Consider the following 23,190-nt stretch of genomic DNA (forward strand, 5'->3'; position numbering starts at 1 on the left):
AGTGCAAAGTTGCCTTGATGTAAATGAGAATCAGGCCCTTTATGTCAGCATTAGAGTTAAATCTAGGCCAGTGTGAGAGTCAGCTCCCATTAGCAGAGGCTAACTACCCGCTGGAAATTGGAATTCAAAGGGTGAAGCATTGTACTGCATCACTGTGTTGGGTAACGCAACTCAGATCAGTCTTGTTTAAATGAAGCAATGGCAGAAAGGAAGTCAGATTAAATTCAGTCCTTTTTGAAGGGTGTAAATGGGTATAGGATTTAATTTCAAGCTCTTTTTTCTCAATATCTAACCAAAGAAAAGTCTGCCTGCCCTGAAACAGTGAATCAATTTCATTAGCTCAAACAGTCATGTGGAAAGTTGAGATTAATGTTTAATACCTACATACCTGTGTCCCTCATCCTTTCACCTTCTTCAACAGAGTCCATAACCTGTCAGCTCCATAATTAGAGCTGTGGCTGCATCACAAGCTAGAGCAGCACCCTAACTCCAAAGTACAGGTAATCCTATGGAGGAGTTTCAAAGCGCATCACCTGTAGAGTGTGCAGTTACTTGTGAAAGATATGGCAAAGCTTTCCTGATAAAAAGACAGAAGGAAGTATGTGTAGTTTTGGGGTTGCTTTTTTTGTTTTTAAGAGGATAGCGAACTGAGCACACATAAAAGCAGCAGATAAAGCAAATCTGTATTCTAACAGCAGGATGTGTTTTCTCTTTTTTTCCCTCTGAGGTGATTCATTGGAACTCACCAAAGAAGCTGCGAGTGAAAAACAAGCACGTGGAGTTTTTCCGCAATCTCTACCTGACATTCCTGGAATATGATGGGAATTTGCTGAGACGGGAACTCTTTGGCTGTCCCAGTGAGGCAGACGTTAACAGTGAAAATGTAAGTGGGATGTCTAGGGCTTGATGATTTAAAGGGTGGTTCATACAAGGCACAGGCTACGTGAAGACTCAGAGAGTTGGTGGTGCGGGTAGTGCGGTGCAGAGGAACTTGGGAGAATTGAGGTCAGATTCCAGGAGTGACGCTTGCAAATTATTTAATCTCTCTGTGCCTCAGTTCCTTGCTTGTAAAACTGTTGTGTTAATCCTGCCTTTCCCCTGTTTTTTGTCACTTTTTTGGGTCTACTTTGCTTTATAAAAGTCCTCAACAAAAGTGACATCACAAACTAAAAGTGAGGATTTGGCCTCTTAATTCCATTAGGCAATTTTGCACATCTCATCCTTAGACCATTTATGTGTATCTGCATAAAATTTGCAATCAGAACCTTTCAGATGAAGCAAATCCTTTGAAAATGGTTGAAATCAAGGATGTTTACATACAGATGTCCTTATGTGTGTGTATGCCTTAGTACATATGATTCCAATGTAAAAAACTGTTAACTGAAACGTTTGTACACAGATGCACATGAACTCTTTATGTATAATGTGGTCTCTGGAGATTTCTAGACCAAGTACCAATTATGGCTGTGTAGTCTGAAAGGAAATAAAAAGGAACCTGTAACATTTTATGTTATCTTCAAGAAAAAAAACATTTCTAAAATATACAGCATCTCTATATAAAAATCAATAAAGCAAAGCCAGTATCATGTACACATTAGCAGTTAAGAGGTAACTGGCAATCAATAGCATCATTGAGGCTTGTAGTGTTTCCGTTTAGTCTGTGGATAAAATGACCACAGGAGATGCCATTCCCAATTTTTTAACTGTAGCACTCGGAGATTGGATAGATATATTTTAGCCCAAGGCACGGCTTCCCAGATACTTATTTGACCATCCCACTGTCTTCTGAAAGGAGTGGGGAACGATGAGAAACTGGAGGTAAGTATTAACTGGGAGAGACTGAAACCAAGAGACATGAGAGATTGGGGGAGGCGGGGGGTGGGGAGAGAGAGCACAGTGAGAGCAAAAGCACATGGAGAAAGAAAATCCTCTGCAAGGGTGAGAGGCTTCTAGACAATCAAGTGAACTGAATGTGATAAAAGACCACTAACAGTCTGACCATCAGAGACATCAAGATACAATAGACAGAGTAGAGGGTAGGATAGGAAGAGAAAAGGGGAGTGAGACATTAAAAAAAAAAAAAACAAACAAAAAACACACAGATCAAAACACACTTTCATCACACCTTAAGAGTACAGGTTAAAATTATACTGAATTCATGATATGTTGTGTGGGTTTGCAGAGCATGAATGCAGTCACAGACTTGTTGCTATATTTTCCAGAGGTCTGTACATCCTTAATAAACAGATTTATTCCAGACGACAAGTTGCTGGGGAGCAGTGTACAGTGAATGCAAGTTCTTGCTGCTGAAAATGGCAGTCCTGAAAGTTTAAAATGGCTCATTTTACTGAACTTGTATCTAGTTGACAGACACTGGAAATGACTAACTGTTCAAGCCTGTTTCTTATTCAAGACAAGTAGAACACAATATGGTATATGGTATGGCTTATGTCTGAAAAAGAAATGTAACTCATTCTTCCATTTATAAATTAAAAAAAAAAAAAGAGAGAGATATACTGGAAAAGAATGAGCTAGACATACAAAAATACATGAGTCCTAACTTGCCAAGAGGCACCAAAAAGTTAACAGCCTTCTATCAAAACAATCTAACTTCAGATAGCTTAAGAGTAATCACTTAGGAGAAGACATTGGTTTTTATTAGTTACCCTTGACGTAAGCTCCCCCCCGTAACTTGACTATGTCATTTTTATTGTAGAATACAAAAAGCAAGTTTCAGCTTTGAAGTTAGGAGACCCTAAGAATAGGTTTATCATGAAAACCACTATTTCTCTCACTCTGTCTGCTGTAGCACATACAGTGTCACAGGTGTCCTGTTAAAATACAGTACATTCCCCTGATCTATTGCAGGTAATCTTCAGAAGCAGAGCATCTTGTAAAGTGAGCAGGGAACCACTGTTTGTCATTCTTCCCAGTACGAGAAGTAGGGGACATGAAGTGGAAATAGCAAGCAGCAGGTTTAAAACAAAGGTAGACATTTTACCCACGATGTAATGAAGCTTTAAGCAGGAGGTAATGTTGCTAAAAATATACATATGCTCAAAAGTGACTCTTCGTGGAAAGAAAATCAATCAGGAGCTGTTAAGCTTTGGTGTAGAAAGTCCCTGAACCACAAGTTCAGGACTAGGGGAAGGTTTTGAGGAAGCATCGCTGTACACTCACCCTGCTTTTACACTGCTCTCTAGACAGCCAGCTTACAGCTGGAGACTGGATGCTGGACTAGATGGACCTTTAGTCTGACAAGATCCAGCCGTACATTTCCATTAGGATTCCTAAGCATATATGTTACATAAAAGGCTATAATTTCTGCAAAGTCAAGTATGTATAAAGTAGGAATTGCTATTTGATTTATCTTAATACCTATTATTTTTCCTTTCTTCTCTGAATTGAGACTAGCAGCTCCAAAACACCATTGGGCTTTATTGTGCTAGGCATTGTGTATGGGTAAAAAGTGCTCCTTCAGCTGCCTGTGCTTTTCTACACTGTGAACCAGTGGACAAAATGTTAGAATAGGTCTGCTGGTTTTCTAATCAGAGACAATTACTTAAGGACTAAATGCAGACAGCCCTGTTGCGGGAGAAGCAGTGGCTTGGTGTGAGTGTCACTCACAGTTCGGCTGTATCAGAATCTACCCTTAAGGTCTTGTCCCAGTATGCCAGCCATTGCTTCTCTACAGTTTAATATTTGTAATGATGCTTTATTTAGAATGCAACCTGTAACTGAGGAATCTCATTTGTAATGCAAATATCTGTAAAACATGAAAAGGACGTGTGGCAGTGAGTGCCGTTGGGCTGGTTCTGTTACTCTAAAGCCCCTTCACATTTGTCATCAGTACTGAGATGGCCTTGAAATGAATGTAAATTATGTATCTTCCCTTTTTAGGGACTCTTTACAGTGCCAGAGAGATGTAAAGGGGCATTAGTTTAAAAGGTAATCAGACTTTACATTAATCTCTGTCACTCCTCCTCTGTGTATGTGTGCACATGCATGTATGCTTAAATATATACGTCTATATGCATGTGGAAGGATTAATACTTTTCTTTTTTTAATGTTTGCTAAGGAAGTATAATACCACAGACTGAATTTTAAGAGGTCTAAAGGCAGTCTTTGTATCTTATACTGCATAGTCCTAATCTCGTCAGTTGTTGATCTTCAGCTGCACCAAACAGCACTGTTATTAGGTTCCAGGACATTACAAATGGGAATCAACAGAGCACATGGGGCTCTGTAACTGAAATAGTGGAGGCAAAGAAATACAGGGTGGGGTAATTTTTCTGTTTATGTAAAAATGCTTATATATGTATCTATGTGTATGTACATGTTTCTTCCTTTCTGTGAAATATTCAAGCTGAAAGACCCTGTGTGTTGCAGGGGCAGGCTGTGGACAGGAGCCTGCCACATGCTCCTTGCCGTAGAGAGGTACTGTAAGTCCCCTTTATTCAATATGTGCTAAAATGAGATTACACAGAGCAGACTTTTCTCTGCGTATTGGTATTACAGTCACCCCTTTGCCTTTTGTGCAGATTCTGGATGGGAAATTCAGAATATGAACTAAATCCTGCTGTAAACACAGCCATTGATTCAAGTGGCCTTTGGAGCACATCCTTAGTCACTGTATCCTACTTATTTCATGCTCCTTCCCCCTTCTCACCCCTTCTTTCTTATTTTGATGCAATGCAGAAGATTTTAGTGAAAGCCACAAAGGTGAAGCTCACAGTAATCTCAAATATGAATGTTTCCTATTGGCTTTTAATGCTTATGTCCAGAATTTCATTCTAAAGGACCTACTGTAAAGCCTAAAATATTTCCCCAGAATCTTTTGTGTACCAATCTATCTCTATGGTTATGCTATGAGATAGATATTGTAAGCCTGATTTTAGCACACAGGCACACACTCAACCTTTTAGCATTCTCATAAAACTTCTTTCCTGCAGACAGCTTCTCACCAGGTACTTCTGCCAAAGCATTAAATCTGAAGGTTGAATTGGGTGTCCCCTATTAGTGGAGCCTGTGTGCTGATCCAAAGCCCAGAGCAAGATCAGTGGGAAGTTTATCACTGATTTCACTCAGTTTGAGAAAAGGACAGCAGATTCCCATTAGAGAAGACTTTCAGAAAATACACGAAAAAATTCTCTGCAGATTTTTATTTTCAGATTTTCAAATCAACAATACAAAGAAGCGGTGTAAAAAAATCTATTTCTCCCTGAAAACACTTGCTTAGGCATGTACTTACTTACTAAACATGTTTTTACTTGTTTACTTTTTTGTGCAAAACCAGAGATTCTTAATATTAGCGAATGGCTGTGCATGTCAGCTTGTAATAGCCACCAGAAGAGCAGGAAATTCTAGCAATATGTACCACATAGTATAAACTCTGCTAACAAATTTAACAATTTTTTAATGTCTAAAAATAGCATGCAAAGGGAGATTCCAAGTCAGTATCGGGGTGCTGAACTTGCAGTCAGACTGATACTCTGAGTACCCTTTGCTCCTGCAGAATTTCAGAATACTGCATCATTTGTAGAACTGGGATTTAAAGTTACTATTTTGTCATGACATAGTCTTTCTCTAGTGATAACAGATGGTATATGGCAGTTTTGAGATGAAATCCTGACTTTCCCAGCTGTGTTGTTTCTATTATTATAACTGTGTTTGTTATTAAATGCTGAGCTGGTAGCCCATCCTGTTAGTTGCCTGAAAGTTGCCATTATGCAACTTTCAACTCCTTATAATATTGCTAGATGGGGGATCATGTGGACTGGGATTATTTTTTTTTGGTCATGCTAGTATGCCTCTTTTTCTCTTTTCTCTCATTTTTTAAAGTGAAACATGGGGAAAAGCTTGGAGGGATTGCCCACACCACAAGTTCTGATGACCTCTTCATGGAAGTACTCCATATCTCAGAGAAGGAACTGACTTTTGGGCCAGGAACATGTCTTTTGTCAACCTGGTGAAAACTTAGGCAAATTATAACGCTGAAAAATCATGGTTTACACATTGTCAGTAGTGTTTTCTTTGACTTTAAGGAGGCTCAGATCTCTGGAGCCTTTCTTAGGAATGTGCATGGATACATCTGACCAGATTATATATAGCCCAGTGACACTGCAGAGTTGGGCATGCTGCAGGCAGGGGACCTGGACAAAGATTGGCATTTTCTGTGACAGTTTCTTCTGAATGCTCCATGCCAGGTTCTGACTGGACAGTAGAGCTGAGAGCAGGAACCTGTTTGGTCTCTGTTCTGAGGGACGTCCATTACCCTCACTGATGTCCAGACAGTATGGAGAAGAAGAAATCCAGATTCATGTGTGAAAGGGATGAAAGCTGGATCAAAGGCAGAAATGAAAGAGTTAATGTAGACATAGGTTCTAGAGAGAGGGAGTTAGGAGCAGGAAGAGGAAAGGACTGATGGGTACCTGTAGGTATAGGGAGTTGGCAGACTACTTGAATAGGGACCGTGGGACTAGAAACAGGGCTGGGACTGACTCAGACTGTGGAACTTGCCATGCAAGAAGGAACAGGGCCAGGAACAATCTGGGGAGACAAAAGCAAGGAGACCAACCTGTCAAGGCGCTGCTGCGAGGTCTGGGAACAGCTCAGCCAAGATTTGACAGGAACGTGGGGAAAGGAGATGGAAAGGACTACCAAGATCTGACATCTGCAGCTGAAATCAAGGGAAGTTGTACTTCCTATGTGCAGAACTGTCAAAGATGTTATGCATGCCTAAAGATTGGGATCTTAATTGTGTTGATTATTTGCAGTCAAGATAAGCTGTTACTTCCATTTAGCAAGAGTATTAGCTACTTTTTACATGCTGCAGTGAAATTCCTCTTGCTCGGTAGGCTTGCTCCGACACTATCCACTTTGTCCTTAGCACAGCTTTGTTTCAATTTGACCCACAGCAAATGTACAAAATTTTATGGTGTGGGAGGAATAAAGGTTTAATTGACGTGGGATTAGTCTTGCTTTTATTACTGATCATTGGAGAAGCCAGAAGTACTTTATGTAGGTCATCCCAAACAAGACTCAGTGAATGCTTTTTCCTCCCTACATCATCATCTGCTTTGTTTATGCCATACTAAAGGCAACAGCTAATTCACACACTTTGAAAGTGCTAAATGTTGCAATCCAAATTGCCTACTGGTGGGAACTGGGGCAGCTACACAGGAGGAAATGAAACTGCTGCTGTTTATAACCAGATTATAGTTTCATCCTGTGCTGGTGTTAGTTTTCATCTCAGTGGCCAAGTTGATTTTGTGCTATGAATCTTAACTGCGCACATCTGGGAGAAGGAAGGATGATCTGAAAGTTAAAAGTTTTCATCTAAGCTGCTAAGTTCCTGTTGTGTTAGCATGATATTGAGGGAGTGAATGACTTAAGCCTAGTGTCACCTCACCTCACCTTAAACACTCGATGAAAGAGAGATGCCTGCATTAGGGTTTTAATCCCTTTTCCCAAGATCTAAATAGCCTCTAGACACAAAACATTGGTTGTTGTTGGGTTTTTTTAAATATTGCTAATCCCTAAGAAAATACTTCTGATCCTGGATTTTGGATTGATCTCATCTGAGATGAAATTCTGTAGATTTTGGTGGGAAGTAAATCGTTTCTGTGACACAGCACTTTAAAAAAAATTGAAGTCAATCTCAAATTTGCTTACACTAGGAACACCCTTAGGAAGGGAGATTTATGAGCAGACTAACCAGTTCACTGCTGAAGGGTACATGTTGTGTGCCATCTATCATATGGGTCCACCGTCTATCGCATGGATAGAAAACAACGCCTCATCTTATACAAATGTATTAGTCAGACAAATAGACCTCGTAAACCATGACGGTTTATGGTAGAGTTGAATACCTTCTGGCCTGCTTGGGCCTCTCTGGCCAGCCTACCTTCAAAGACTACTTTTCCTGACATCAAGTCTGATAACGTGCCACAGCTGGTTGCCCAGAGAGGTAACTTAGTGTATGTTTTTTTATGTATTTGCCTCTTTGTTTTGGCATTGTGCATGTCATGGCTGCCTGCCATTTTTATTTCTGAAACAAGTAACATCATGATGCTAATGAAAGCACTTGTTGTTTCCCACTACAGTATTTCCTAAGACAACATCTAACATACACAGCCTGAAAACAATACATTTTTCAACTGTGAGAGTGTTTCCTAGAGGTGACATTTCCCGCATGCTCAGTGGCAAGTAGTCTTAGCATTGAAAATTTAGGTAGAAACAGTGAATCTTATGCTAAGCAAGTACTCACTTATGAGAATACATGCTATCACCCTAAAGCTGAGAAATCTTTGCTATATTAGGCATTTTGGTATAATGGAGGGATCCATAATGGGGATGCTATCTTTTTATCAAATCCAGCTGATACTAAGGTCCTCATTTTGATGGTGCACTGTGTTTAAGTAAGCATCTGTTTGCATAGATCTGTCAGCATTCCCATTATAAACCCATCTTTTCAAGAAGACATAATGTGAGAGCAAACCTTAAACCAAGCTATAAGTTCTTTGACTGTAAATAATGGATCCACACAATATGCATGCTGTAGATAAGATTATATCATTTGAGAAATTTTATGTGATCATGTAACCAAAAAACAATGTGGCATAACTCAGAGATAAATTTAAGGAATGTTTGTCTTAGACAATACCCTGTCTTTTGAACGTCATGTATCTTCACATTCTTCATGTAAAACATTAATGTAAAAAATTCTATATGGCTGTGTGCAGTATATATTTATAGGTTGCATGTGTCTCTTCATAGTAAAGAGGAAGCAGCCTTTATATGTGTATGTGATACTGGGGCACGGGCATCTGAATGTATATATGAATGAGAGGAACAAAGAAAGTGAGAGAGGCTCTTAAACTGCATAAAACTGTGCAGCACTCAGCTGTTGGTCCTGGTAATTTGTCCGTGTCATACTGTTAGCTTCCGTGAGAAAGCTTGTGAGCTTATGGGTTTTGCTGGACCAAATCCAGAGTGCCTAGCATGTCCAGCATTGCTTCCAGTAGGAGAGGAGTCTTCATATGGATAATCCCATGCTATTGCATTCCAGTGCCTGTTGCCTCACCGTCGCAGGATAGGCCCATCGTTAATGCAGACTGCTTGTCTGCAATGCTACAATGCTACAGGCCAAGTCACACCCTGTCCTTAATGCAGACTGCTTGCCAGATACGTAGTGACAATGCTACAGGCCAAGTCACACCCTGTCCTGTGCTGGTTGTCCTGCCTGAAGGAGCACACCTTAAATCTGCCCAACCTGCAGAGCGTGGCTCCTAAGGCTGCCTAGCAGCTTAGGCTCATGGTACGAGCAGGCAAGGCTCGCACAAGCATTCCTAAAAGTGCTGATGGAGCTGTGTGTCTGATCCTGCCAAGTGATGCCCACATTTTAGCCAGGGCTCTCAGCCTGTGCTTGGGCTTCCCCCTGGCAGCCTGCCTGTGCTCAAGTGGAGGGTGCTGGGGGCAGAGGCTGGGGGAGAATCAGGGCACACCATGCCCATGGTCCTTCTGGGGGCTGCTGTCTCCAAGGGGTATGGACACCCATCTCATCACTTCTCTTGGGTCCAACACTACATACAGTGCTGAGCATGAGTCATGGGAAGTGCCAGGGAGAACCTTGCGGACTATCAGCATAGCTGCAGGCTCAAAAAAAGTCTGACAGGGTGGAGATAAAATCCTGCCCCGATGAAATGCAGCGGAAAGAGCAAGATTTCCCTTTCCCTGTAGCAGAAGGGATCTTCTGCTGTTTGCTGCTCTCCTTCACCTCCATCACCAACTTTGTGAATTGGTGAGTTTCAGCATCAAAACACTGCAGCCTCCAAGAACCTGTGCGTCCTCCTCTTCCCCTACCCAGGGCTCTGTAACGCGCAAAGCCATAATTTAGCCCCAAATGTTATTCTTTAACTCATAATTAACTATTTGTATCCTCTTAACTTGCAACTCGAATATAATCTGATAATCATTCAGTGACTGCCTGGTTAACAGCTGCCGTGCAATTATAAACTTATAGCCTGGTCATTTGTATGTACAGCAGGATAGTAAGGTACCCCTGAAATGTGCTTTGCTATTGTTTTAACGTCTAAATTTCAATCATCTCCTTGATAATTCTGTTAAGGGCATTCTGATGTCTCTTTTCAAGGAAGAAACAGGAAGATACAATATTCTTTCTAACCATTGTTATAAGTATTGGGTTTAATTCAAATATTGTTTTAATGTGATTTGGAAAATACAGACTCAGCTGAATGATGATTTGTAAAGCAGAATGAATGAAACTCCAAGAATATGTAAAAGAGCTCCTGATTTCTATTCCACCAAAAGAGATCTTGATTTCAATAGAAGTTTTGCCTGAGTAAACATCTGTCAAGATTCGGACTCTCGTCATTCTAAAAGAAGTCTCTCTTGAGGGATGTTTTAAGATCTGTGCAGAACAATAGCACAGAAGAATGAGAGCGTGATCCAAAACTCATTGAAATCAAAGGAGGTATTTCCATTATTCAAAAGAAGATTATAGAGTGATGTACAGGAAAATATCAGGAATTATTCCATCATCCTTCACAGGAAAACATTCAACTGTGAGCATTACTGTTGATGGCAACCATTATGCTTATAGTTCCAAGAACAACAGCTCATCTTCTTAACACAGTATTAGAACAAGAAATACCTGCATTTTCCATTTTTTTTTCTTGAAGATGGTGAAACTATTACTTTAAATCATTCTGAACACGATAAAAAGAAGAAATTTTAAAATCTAAATGAATGTCTATAGTTCAGTAATCCATTTGTTGCATGAAACAGTTCTGAAGTGCAGTGTGATTTTTATCAAAACTTGTAAAATTCCTATAAAATGAATGTTGTTCTTATTTACCAATAAATATGCAATCATATTCTTCTTATAGGATGCTTTTAAGGAATAAAGTATAAAAATTATACCTTTATTAATAACCTGCATTTTAGAGCAACGCAAATGGAACTCTATTTAACATGTTAAGAACATATATAATTTTCATCTTCATTACATTTTGTAGCACACTTTATAGCAGGCATGACTGATTTTTTTCCTTTTAAGTGAATGCATTTTAAATAATCTATCCAGATATTTGGCTTTAAAATAGTATAGTTCAGGGATGGAATTGGTCAGCTGCATAGACATTTGTTCAGTTTTTCTTCTCTTCCTTTCCCCAGAGCTAAATTTTTGTTCTCTTAAAGCTACGTGTCTAAGTGACTCGGGATTGGATTGCTTTGAGATGACTTTGAAGGGGTTTGGTTTCCAAGGGAGCTAAAAAAAACCCCACCTGTTCTCTGCTAATCTGCCATCCTTTGGATTTTTCAAACTAGGTATCCAGAAGCATAAATCCCGTTAAAAGTGTAGGCTTAATTTTCACACCTCTGCAGTTGAAAGAATATTTTCATTGCAAAATTGAACTGGTTGAGATACATAAATCTCAAGAAATGGAATAATGATCAGTTAAAGTTGTTAGTTTTCCAACTGTCTGTCCATGCTGCTAACAGCAGTTACTATTCTCCAACAGAGGCAGCAGAATGGGAATTACTCAGTCCAGCATGTACAAGCTTAATCTGCTGCTGAGTCTTGTCTACTAGAGCTGCATGTCTACGAGTAGTTTGAAACACTGCTTCTAATAAGGAATGACATTATGCATCACATTGGAGCATTAACTCTGAAACTTGGCAATTATTAAAGTTGTGGTTGTTCACTGTTTCATTGCTAGTCTGGGTGTAGAAAGTACATAATACAGATAATATATACAAGATATACAATGGTATGTCTGCCTTATCAATTTACTTTGAAATTCTTTCTTCTAATCTCTTGTCCAGTGACTTGCAGGAGCGAGGGTTGGGAAAACCCTGCTGCTCTGTAGCACTTCCACTGTTCCACTTCCACTACCATGTCCCACTTCCACTCCCCATTGCATCGTGGTACAAGTTCCCAACCTCCTGATTTACTAAAATAATTATAAAGAACATATCTTTATGTCCACTAAAACCAGAAACAGCTGTCTGAGCTGGATGAGGATGACTTATGCTATGAATTCCGTCGAGAACGTTTCACCGTCCATCGCACCCATTTGTATTTTCTACATTACGAATACGAGCCTGCTTCAGACAATACCGATGTAACACTGGTGGCTCAACTTTCAATGGACAGGTAGGGAAAATCTCTTGTTCATCTGGAAGTGTGAGACAATGAATATTTTCTTAGAGAAATCCAACTATGTAATGCTTTGGGGAGAGAAAAAGCTCACTTTTGTAGAAACATGGATGTCATACTGTAAGACCTTTCTTGGATTAGGAGTAGCACATGTAGATATCACACATGCATCCAGAGTTCAGCTCTGCAGTGCACACACGAGTGTGGGTAGAGTTCATGAGAGGCTGAATACTGGAATTGCAAGGGTTGTTACTTGTCAGGATTGTCAGGCATTATTAGTTTATGGAGTTTTGCGACAACTTAGAACAAACAGGAGGTGTTTGTAATAGACTTAGGCAAGCAGTTGTAGCTGACCAAGTTTTTACACACAGTATTTCCTCATTAGACAACATTAGTTTTGCTTTCATTGGAATTTCCTTGCAGAAAATCTCAATTAGTGATTTTTCTTATAGTGAAGAATCAAAACTAAGCATTTCATTTTTAAATTAGGAAGTTGAACATTAAACTTTTTTTTTAATGTGCTAGTGTGAAATGAAAAATCTCTTTTTGAGCAGAGTGATTGTATTTTTATATAAATGTTGATTTTCAGAATAACATTTCTAGTTTAACTCTCTTCAACTTTCAGTTCTGATGTAAAGTGGAATTTAACTGGTATTTCATTTGGGAAGGAAAACCCATTTCGTGACAAGTTCCACCTCACCTTTCTGATTGCCACCATCGCAATTAGTTGTCATTTTTCAGAAGCTCTGAATGTGCAGTCAGGATCAGCCAGCTTTGTGAAATTTTGAGTTCTCAATCTCTTTTTTCCTGCTACTTCTCAGTTCGAATCTAGTCCAAACTTTGTAGCTACTGCTATCCGAGTGGGTTAAAAAACAGGTCAGAACTCCTTGAATATTAGCCAGAAACTGACATTTCATTTAGTGGAGCAGATACAGAATACAACATGACCCGTGAATACCATCACTGCTACACCAGTGGAAGGTCAGCAGTATTCCAGGAAGGTCAAAAGAATTCAGATCAACAAACCATTTACAGCCTGTTTTAAAAATAAATGCGAACGAATGAGGGCTATTCTGTTTCGCCAGTGCCTCAGCACTGCATCCTGCACATTGTGCTATGATTTGCTATGTGCATTAGTGTCTGTTCTATTGATTTTTAATTGAGGAAACATTTGTTAAGTGTTCACAAACCTTTGAGTAAAAAACTAAAGAAATAAATTAAGCCAGACCCTGAGCGAGTGCCACAGTAAATTAGTAAAGCTGGTGTGTGCACATGCTATATTTTCCCCCCAGAATTTAATTCAAAAGAATGAGCTGAGGCTCAGTGCTGATTCACTGGCACTGATGCAAAGTCTGAGCATCTGTTTCCCTTTTTGGATCCTCACTGGGGCACATGTTTTTATTGATAGACAGAACCACACATTTTTATTCAGGAAGAACAGCCCTCCTGATACTTTGCAGGAAAAATCTTCCCTACTTTGTTGGTGTGTTGCTATAAATTATTGATTTGAGTTGGAAATACTTTCTTTCCACTAAAATCAATAAATAATATCATACCAAAGAACTGTTTAGCTGCTTTGTTTTCTTTCACATCTTTCAGTTACTGCCTTATTTTTTTTGTATCTTCTTTAAACCACTTTTATTAAACTCTTCCAGCATAGCTGGAGACATTTAAGAATAGTGTCTCAGATTTAAGATGACATGTATAAAAACAATGTGCTATACACTACATTCCTGCATCATTCTTTCAAATGATCATCTGAGATGAGAAAAGGCAAAAAAGCAACTCCCAGCGTCTCCAATTATAGTGCCATTGGAGATGAGACTGACATGACTTTCGTGACAGGCTTATGTTTGCCTGTGCTATAGGCTTGGGGAATGGAAGAGAGGGCCACAGTTTAGGAGCTAACATTAATGTCTTTAGATAGAAGCTTTGAGACAGACATCATTCAGTGTTGTTTGTTATTGGTTAATTCTCACCTTTGATCCTGATGTGACATTTTCTTGGATAATAGCTTGGTTGCATCACTGTGGTTTTCATGCATGTGTTTTGGCTAGGCAGCCTTTTTGAAGGCATGGGATGTACCTGGGGTTCAGAAATCAGAGTGGGAGGTACAAAAATGTGAGATCAGGATGTGGACAAGGAAAGAAACAATTAGCATTGCACCACTTGAAGTCTGGGTGAGAATGAATTGTAAATTGGTTGAGCATTCTTAAGAAGAAAAGTGAAAACAAAGAAACTCACGAATTCCAGCAAAATTCACTTGACTAAAACAGACCTTTAAAAAACTTACCATCTAAATGATGACCTCATTATTATGCAGTGCAGCAGTACATTCATTTTCTCTACAGTCCTTAAGAGAACAGATTCCTCCAGACTGCTAACAAAACCAAAATAACTTGGTCATGTTGTGCTTAGAAACTCGTAATTCTAAGTTTTATGGTCCAAAGAGACTATTGTAACAACCTATAGACAGCAGATTATGGAGCATCACCCAGCAGTCCCTGATTCAAACTCGTGGAAGTGGAGCCTGTCAATGAGAACACAGCAGCAAAATGGAGTGTGCTGAAGGGCGCTAAGCTGTCCAGCTGGAAATTTATACCTGCAAAACCCACTTCCACTTAGCTATGGTGAAAAGCTTTGCAGACATTATCAGGTGTGCCGTTTAAATAAGTTATGTATGCCATTTGTCCCCTGCGTGGAGTCCTTGAAAGGCATTTTGCTGCATTTCTTGCTAGGCAAGTATTCCATTTTTAAAAGGCTGCCCTAAATCTGAGTGCTGATGAATTGGAGTCTCCTGATTAATAGGTTTCCACTATGATGGAAAAAGGCAGGGAAAAAAAAAAAAGATCTTTTTCTCTATTTCTCTATTTATTATTTGTACAATCAAAAGCCTAAAGCCTTCACATACTTTTTAGATCTTTTTTATCGATTTGTGTTTCTAATTCGGCTGTATGTTTCAGGCTGATAATAACCTTTGTTTCAATAATAGATAAAAAGAAAATAATGTACCAGGTGTAGACTAGCAAAGGTAATATCTCATAGCTAAGAAAAAATGATTATATAATCTTGGATGTCATCACGATCATTCAGAAATGCAGGAAAAGCTATTAATGTTAAATCAGGATGTGTGTTTGCTGGTATGAGTATATCATTCCTTTCTGCTGCAAAGCTTAAGGGAGATGGTAGGAGGAGGAAACTCTTTTCTCTGATTACAATGATGCAGAAAACTTTTCTTGTGTTCTGTATAAATATTAATAAGAAAAATCTAGTAATGTGGATTTGGAAGGGAGAGAAGATAATCATGTTGCATAGGCTACTCTTACTAATTTTTAATAGAATATCTGTCTAGGCTGCATAGGTTCATTTCCCTTTGTATTAACTTAAGAGGCTTTGTAATCAGTCCTTGCTGTATTTTTGGGTGGCATATCTTAGTCTCTAGGCAATTCTCTATAAATTACCCAAAGTGCTTAAATGATTTTGACCAGGCTGGATTTGATTTACATTTGTGTATGAGATCTTTTGTTGTAATTTTCATCAGTAGTATTGTAACTGCTGGAAGTTTTAGAAAATAAACATCGATACAACTTGTTTTAAAAATCGTTTAATGAAATTTGAGATACTGCTAAAACATATACAAATTAGTACTTTAAATGATGGTTTTGTCTGAAATGTTCTTTTGATATTCCACAGCAATGCCATGTCTCTCCCTCCTTCTCTCCTTACTCTCTACATGTAGTAAATCCCATTTCTATTGATGTGTCATTCTTTTGCCCTTTCCCTGACAGTGAGTTTTCTTCTAGTCAATGTGAGTGTTCTTATAAGTCAGTATTCCCTTGACCTATCACTTTTACCACCTTTTAAGATCTGACTAACTGCCTTGCAAAAATCTGGGGAAGGTTTTCCTAAACAGGAAGGAAAATGATCTGGGGGTCTGTACACCTTTCCCCTCCACAAGCTTGTTGAAGAGCACTGTAGCGTGTTAGTGTGTGAGAACAGCTTGACCTGAAGTGTGAATTGGGCACTAGACACTCTTTAATACGAGACCCCTGTCCTGTAAGTAGATCCACATAGATGGCTGCAACTCAAAGCTTCCGTCAGATGAAGTCGCGTTGTCCATGTAGGCTTTCCTGTGGCATCAATGATTTAGACATAAAGGATGGTGTTGATTTCACCTAACTTGAGGTATCTGAGTTGTGGATGTGTGTATCTGAACTAGGGCCGTCTTAGGCTCCATTGCATTCAGTGGAGAGAAGTAGGCATTTCTAGGGTGCAGTCCATCTGTCCAGAAGGAGACATCAACTTAGATGAGATAAATTTTACTGTAGAAATATTTATTGCTTTCCACAGCATATAAAGTGACCGCAATCTGTCTCGCTTAGGGACAGATATCTGCATTTAATCAGATGAACCCAGGCAAAGAGTTCCAGACAGGGAGACAGCCTTTTCTTATTCTCACCCTTCCTCTTTCAGGCTCCAGATGCTTGAAGCCATCTGCAAACACTGGGAAGGTCCAATCAGCCTGGCACTCTATCTTTCTGATGCAGAAGCCCAGCAATTTCTGCGCTACGCCCAGGGCTCGGAAGTACTTATGAGCCGCCACAATGTCGGCTACCATATCGTGTACAAGGAGGGCCAGTTCTATCCTGTGAATCTGCTGAGGAATGTGGCCATGAAGCATATCAGCACACCATACATGTTTCTGTCCGACATTGACTTCTTGCCTATGTATGGACTCTACGAGTACCTCAGGTAAATGGACAGTGGAGGGATTCCCACCGTCACCCATGTTTTCAGCCCCTGCACACCCCACCCTTCTCACATGTTCCCAAAACAATGCAGTTTGATCGGATCTGAAAGAGGCAGCTGATAGATGTTTAAGGTGTGACAACGCCCAGCAAGGCACAAGAATTTTTAAGGTAGAAGAAGGGACTGTAGCTGGAAGTAAAGCAATACGGTTATGAAAGAAAAAACTCAGGTCTAAATGTGAACCCTGTTAGCCGTCAGAATAATTCGCTCAGGGCAGCACAAGAATCCATTTGAAAATTGAACTGGACTAAGTATTATTAAATGTGCCAGAGCATCCTGTATTAGCAGGGATGTGAACCAGGCGATTTCCCTAAATATCCCTGATTCTTAATGTCAGTGACAGAACAAACATGCGAAGCATTACTGAACTTCTTGTCCCTGTGACACACTCTTAATCCAGTTCCTTCTCTTGAAAAGAGGGTGATAGTCTAACCAGCTCAAAAATATGACTGCACTGCCAGCACCTGTCAAGGCAAAATAATTAGCATAAGGAAACTGGAAAGAGTAACCTCAGTGTGTATTGTATCATAATGAATGTGAGCAGGTTGGGCTGAGCAAACTACATACTTCTGATGCATTAACTGAACTTTTTTTAATAAAGACCTTTTCGCCCTGCAGAGGCTGGTCATCTGAGGCCAAAGCATAGAGCAAGGAGGACACCCTGTGGCCAGACAGGAGGATTTCAGTTCCTTAGTCCTGAGCAGTTTTGCTTTTCATCTCTGTTCCAATTTGGTAAAAGTTGATGAAAGTGTTCCAGTAAGGGTCTGCCTGGAGGTGATCCCTTTGAGTCCACAGAACCAGGGTTTTGGAGTGTAAAGGGAAATACACCTTCCAGTATCAAAAAGTTATGGAGTAATTCCCTTGTTTTGGGCTTAACAACTCAGTAAGCATCTTTTTCTCACTTCTCCCTCATGTGGAGAATGAATTGCCTTTTTCAATTTCTGCGTCCATGTACAGGGCCAAATTCACTATTCAGGGGGCTGGAGCACCTCTCCTGTGAAGACAGGCTGAGAGAGTTGGGGTTGTTCAGCCTGGAGAAGAGAAGGCTCCACGGAGACCTTAGAGCAGCCTTTCCGTACCTAAAGGGGGCTTGTGAGAAAGATGGGGACAAACTTTTTAGCAGGATCTGTTGCATTAGGACAAGGCATAATGGTTTTAAACTAAAAGAGGGTAGATTTAGACTAGATATAAGGAAGACATTTTTTACAATGAGGGTGGTGAAGCACTGGCACAGGTTTCCCAGACAAGTTGTGGATGCCCCATCCCTGGAAACATTCAAGGTCAGTTTGGATGGGGCTTTGAGCAACCTGACCTATTTGAAGATGTCCCTGCCAGTGGCAGGGGGGTTGGACTAGATGGTCCCTTCCAACCTAAACTCTTCTATGGTTCTATGATTCTGTGGCTTTTAAGACACTGCATTTCAATAATATCATTGAAGTTTTATTGCACTGTGTCAGCTTGTTTCCCACTTATTTTAGGGATATTTCTTTTTCACTTGTGCTGTGAGGACTCCAAAATAATTCTCTTCCTTGCACACATTAGCTGTCTCAAGATACATGTAGGGACAGTTGTTAGCTTTTCTCTTCTTTGACATTAGTGTTACGTATTGCTACATTTCTTCAGATTAGTGCTGGACGTGGTAAAGATAGCAGCTGTTGATATTGGCATGTAGTACTGAAAAAGCAACTTGTTCCTCCATGCTGCTTCGCAGTGCACGGATGAGAGTCAGCACTGAAGGGAAGAAGAGAGGAGAGAAGACAGAATGATATACCACAATATAGTTGAGATATTACAACCGTAGAAATAATTCTGGTATGGTGATAATGTATTATAGAACTAAATGCGCAGTGATGCCACCCATTGGTGCTGTTTCAGAAAAAAGACAGATTTGCACTGAAAGCTGTTGCATCCGAGACCTTGTGTTACTCTACCAGCCTTTTGTGAGACCCATACCACCTTAATTCTGACTGTGAGTCTCTGTTGTCTGGGAATATCAAAATTGCTAATCTGCTACTACCAGCTATTTTAAAAAGGATTGGATTTTTTTGCATGTGAACTAGAGGCTTTTGTTGCTTTTTCAATAACGATTTTTCTGAGCAAAATAGCAGGGAGGTATAGTGAGATTATTTTAAATACGAATCCCCTGTATCTTTCTGCACTGACTGTTCCCACCGCCTCTGCAAGTAGCTGATTAGTGCTATCTATCTGAATGGCAGCGACTGTTTGTTAGAAAGACACACAAACATTTTCATCTTCATTTCCTCAGATAGAACATCCATAAACAAATAGAAATAGTGTGGTGTTTCAGGCATCACTTTGTACAGGATGAGCCAGACAAGTCCCTCTCACTGCAAGTCTGCTGATTTACATATATTGTATATTGTGTCTCTACAGACAATATATTCTCAGACAGAAAGGGATTTTGAAAAACGTTTTCAACATGTTTTGAAGGTGGTGTATGTGAAAGGTTATGGCCAGTTTTGAAGGAGAAGCTGAGGGAGCTGATGGTTACCTGTCCCTCTAGGTATCTGTTGCTAGCACTTACATTTGTGCTAATTGAGCTTTTACACAGGTGCTAAGTAAGACCATTTCAATGCTTTTAATCTCCATCAAACCCCCTTTATGTCATACCTTACTCTTCTGTGAAGTACAAAAGGAAAGAAATGTATCATTTAAAGATTTCCTGTTTATGAAACTCAGTTTATGGTCTGTGCTGAGCCAAAGTCTTTTGTCACCTTCCCTCATTAGTTACTGAGGTCATCTTGTTATGGCCCCAGAGGTAAAGGCTCTTTGTGGTTGCTACAAGTAAGGTGTGTGGGTCATTCTAAAGGTTCTTCTAACATAAAATAACTAGACAGGCTGCTTATCTACTGTTGTCACAGCTAGCATGAAAGTTCTTTCCTGACACATTTGTGTAAAATATGCCTTTCGCTTCCTGCAACACATTTAGCATGAATTGGGACCTTGCATCCAATCTCTGTCCGCAGGTTTTATACCTGCCCCTGTAAAATGAGTTGTGAAGTATTTCTGGTTGTTCTTCAGTATCTCAGCAAAAGATAGACTTCATCTTGTGCCTATTGTTTTTTATTTGTTGGATACCTTTGTAGGCTATGCATTCATTGCTTTTGTAAAGAGGAGGAACGTTCTAATGAATTTAGCAGTGAACTGACAACTCTCCAGCTCTTACTACAAACTCTGTGACTGCCATATTTGTTGATCTCAAACTAACCACTTACCAAGTCCTGGTAGTGGAAGCTAACTTGAGTTAATGGACTTTTTTCTTTTTTTCCTGAATTCAGTGCTTTAGGATTAGGTTGCTAACCTTTCTGTGTCCGAGCTTCTCTGTCCTCCAGAAATGGGAATGATATTACTATCTGTCCCCGTGAGGATAAGAATTCTGTGTTAATTTTTTGAAAGGACTATGGAGATGAAAAGATTGATATCAACATGCTGGCGTTTATTCAACCTGTGAGGAGAGTCTTGTGATTTAAGATTCATTTCTTCCTTTCTTGCAAAAAATAGGGTTGATTAGTAGATTCAGAAATTTAACTCAACCTTTACTGTGTCAGAATGACATACATCAAGTCTGAACACAAAGATGCCTGGGAAACGGTTTCCTGGACAACACTAGCAAAGAGAAAGTTCTTCATAAAAACATAGATCCTTATTTAGGGGTTTGAGGAAACAGGACAGATAAAGGAAAATGGATACTGAATCGATATTACTGAATCCAAAAAACAACCTTTGTAAGGATAATGCAGGAATTAAACAGTATACCCAGTGCTAGTCTGAAACATAACCGAATGTATTCCCTACATTATCTTCCACATGTCTTGCAAAACCAACAGTGAAAATTTTCCTATTCCAAGTATCACAGAACCAGTCAAACAGCAAATGATTCCTCCACTCAAAACAGGAAAAAAAGTCACCCCATAGAAAAGGAAAAGTAGATTTGCTTCCAATAGGAAGTTAGATTGTCACCTGGTTGTCTGAGGAGCAGACCACCAGCCAAGTTATCAGAAGAAAATGGAAGGTGTTTTTTTCTCTACCAAGTCCTCCCTGCCATTATCACAATTTACATGGCCTCTGTTGTCCTTCGTCACTCAGGTTCAACAACTGAGTGTCAGCACTGATTCCTTCTTCCCCTTACATTAGTCCTTTATGTCATCTAGTCCACATCAAAGGCAGGCTGTTCTACTTGGAGGTCAGTGCTGCTGGACTTCTTGACTGAGCATGTCTCAACTCCCAGCTCAGTTTTGGTGAACCCCTCCACTTTGACCTTACCAACGTGCACCTCAGATGCTCACATATCTTGAAAATAGTTCTGCAGAGATTATCCCGCTATTTTATTTCACGCTTGAAGTACCTCCACCAGTTCTCTGGGTTTGACTGTATCCAGTACAAGCATTTTGTTTTCAGACCTCTGCTTCTCTCCACTTACCTAACTTTTCATGTTGACCTTTGACGGTGCAAGTGATTTCAGGCTCTTGCATCAATTTGTTCCCTCTGCCTTTTGTTTTTCTTCATGAGGGTAGTGCCATCTATTCTTTCCAACAGTTCTGCCATGGACACCTATATTAAATTTGCAGATGACAAGCGTAGGGAGTGTGCAGAAAGGATTACTGATATCTACATAATTTTTGTGCTTGTATCCCATATCTTATGAAGTGAGCCATGTTCAACACTAGTTTCAACACAGCTTGCTCTGTCTAACTGTCTCTGCTGTTGCCCTTGCTTGATATCTATACCTACTTCAGCTTTGTTCAGCTTCAGACTGTGAACTTTCGTGCGCAGGATTGTCTCCTACTCTTTGACAGTGCCAAGCACAGCAAGGCCTTGATTTTTGCCTGGGACTTCTGAGCTCTCCGTCAAACAAAGAGATAGTAACAGCCATAAATGGAAGCTGCGGTTTCCCTGCAGAGCCCAAAGGGTGAGCATCACTGCAAATGTTACCTGCTCCTTCCTGGAACTGAATCCTCAAAGCTGTACTGCTCAAAGCTGATAGATTGCACAGAGTCCAGAAAGCCTGAGATGTTGGAAGAGAAACTTTGTTAGTGTCACCTGCTTTCAGAAAAGGTATGAAGGAGAAGAAACATCAAAAGCGTCATAAAGACTGGATGCTGGCACTGCTCAACGATTCTGGAAGGTCGTGGAGGCTGATTGTGAAGGAGTCATCTATTTACATGCAGATATCTTGGCCGTTAGTGATGATGAGAGAGAAACTAGTGAAGAAAGTACAAAAAAGTTGTAATAAGATGCTGTTAAAATCCTTCAATAGTGAAAAGTTCACTGGAATGTGGCAGGGGTTCTTTAAACAGTGCAAATGTTGCAATAAGGCGCTGAGAACAGATTTCTTTTTATAGAACAGGCCTATAGGGTGGTGTGAATTCTCTAAAATTCAGATTTTATTAAATAGCCCTGCTCTTCTTCTTTTCTCCGATGGCAATATAAATGAATTCTAGGTATTCTGAGCCTAGAAAAGTGGTTTGTTTGGTCCTTCTGTTATTATGACAGTAATCCCAATTCTTTCATCTTATAAGGCTGTAGAGAGTTTGCTGCTTGTCAACGTTGTCCTGATTGCTTGTTGCAGTAACATAAAAGTCAGGACAGTGAATCCTATTAAGGGGAACTGACTTTGACAGGGAGAGAGGCATATTTCTTATATGAAATATGAAGATAATGAAAGAAAAATCGAGATGGAGTTATTTCTAATGACAAGCATAGTAAGATTCAGTTTGGGGATGGAAAAGTAACTTTTTTTTCTTTGGGTTTTAGTTTGTTAGGAAAGAATAGACTGAATACCTCTGGCAGGCAGGGCGTAAGATTGCCAAGCCCTCGTTCTCCTGCAGCAGTTGTCCTAAGGCTTCTGTCTGGAGAAGGGCCCTACTGTGCAAAACGCAGTTTGCACACACACGCACACTCAGACACCAAAACAGTCTCTGCACTGAACAACTTGCAGCAAAAGAAGGGGAAAAGCGAGGTATCTCAGTGCACCCAGTGCCCAGCTTTTCTCTGCAGGAAACAGCCTCTTTGCCCTACGTACAGAGCCAAGCACAAATGAGCTCTGATCTCTGGGTGCTACCATGTACGTAATTAACAGTACTCAAAAAATTACTGCTAATGTACAGTTTTGCTGATTTGCACCGTGTCCTGTTACAGCAGATCTGTGCCTTGTCTTGAACAGAGACCGACCATCATGA

At 40.0% G+C, this 23,190-nt stretch overlaps 1 protein-coding gene across 1 annotated transcript in view; it reads left to right on the forward strand.

Annotated features, from left to right (window-relative positions):
* The window catches only part of LARGE (like-glycosyltransferase), a gene marked incomplete at its 5' end in the record, with an annotated part of 63,679 nt that overhangs the window by 28,754 nt on the left and 11,735 nt on the right, over positions 1-23,190 (forward strand). Inside the window, 4 exons of the mRNA XM_009703288.1 lie at positions 728-868; positions 9,742-9,759; positions 12,021-12,178; positions 16,655-16,933. Coding sequence (XP_009701590.1) covers positions 728-868; positions 9,742-9,759; positions 12,021-12,178; positions 16,655-16,933 — 596 coding nt within the window. The remainder of the gene's footprint in view (positions 1-727; positions 869-9,741; positions 9,760-12,020; positions 12,179-16,654; positions 16,934-23,190) is intronic.

This window comes from Cariama cristata, unplaced genomic scaffold (assembly GCF_000690535.1).
Source record: "Cariama cristata isolate BGI_N322 unplaced genomic scaffold, ASM69053v1 scaffold1387, whole genome shotgun sequence".
NCBI lineage: Eukaryota > Metazoa > Chordata > Aves > Cariamiformes > Cariamidae > Cariama > Cariama cristata.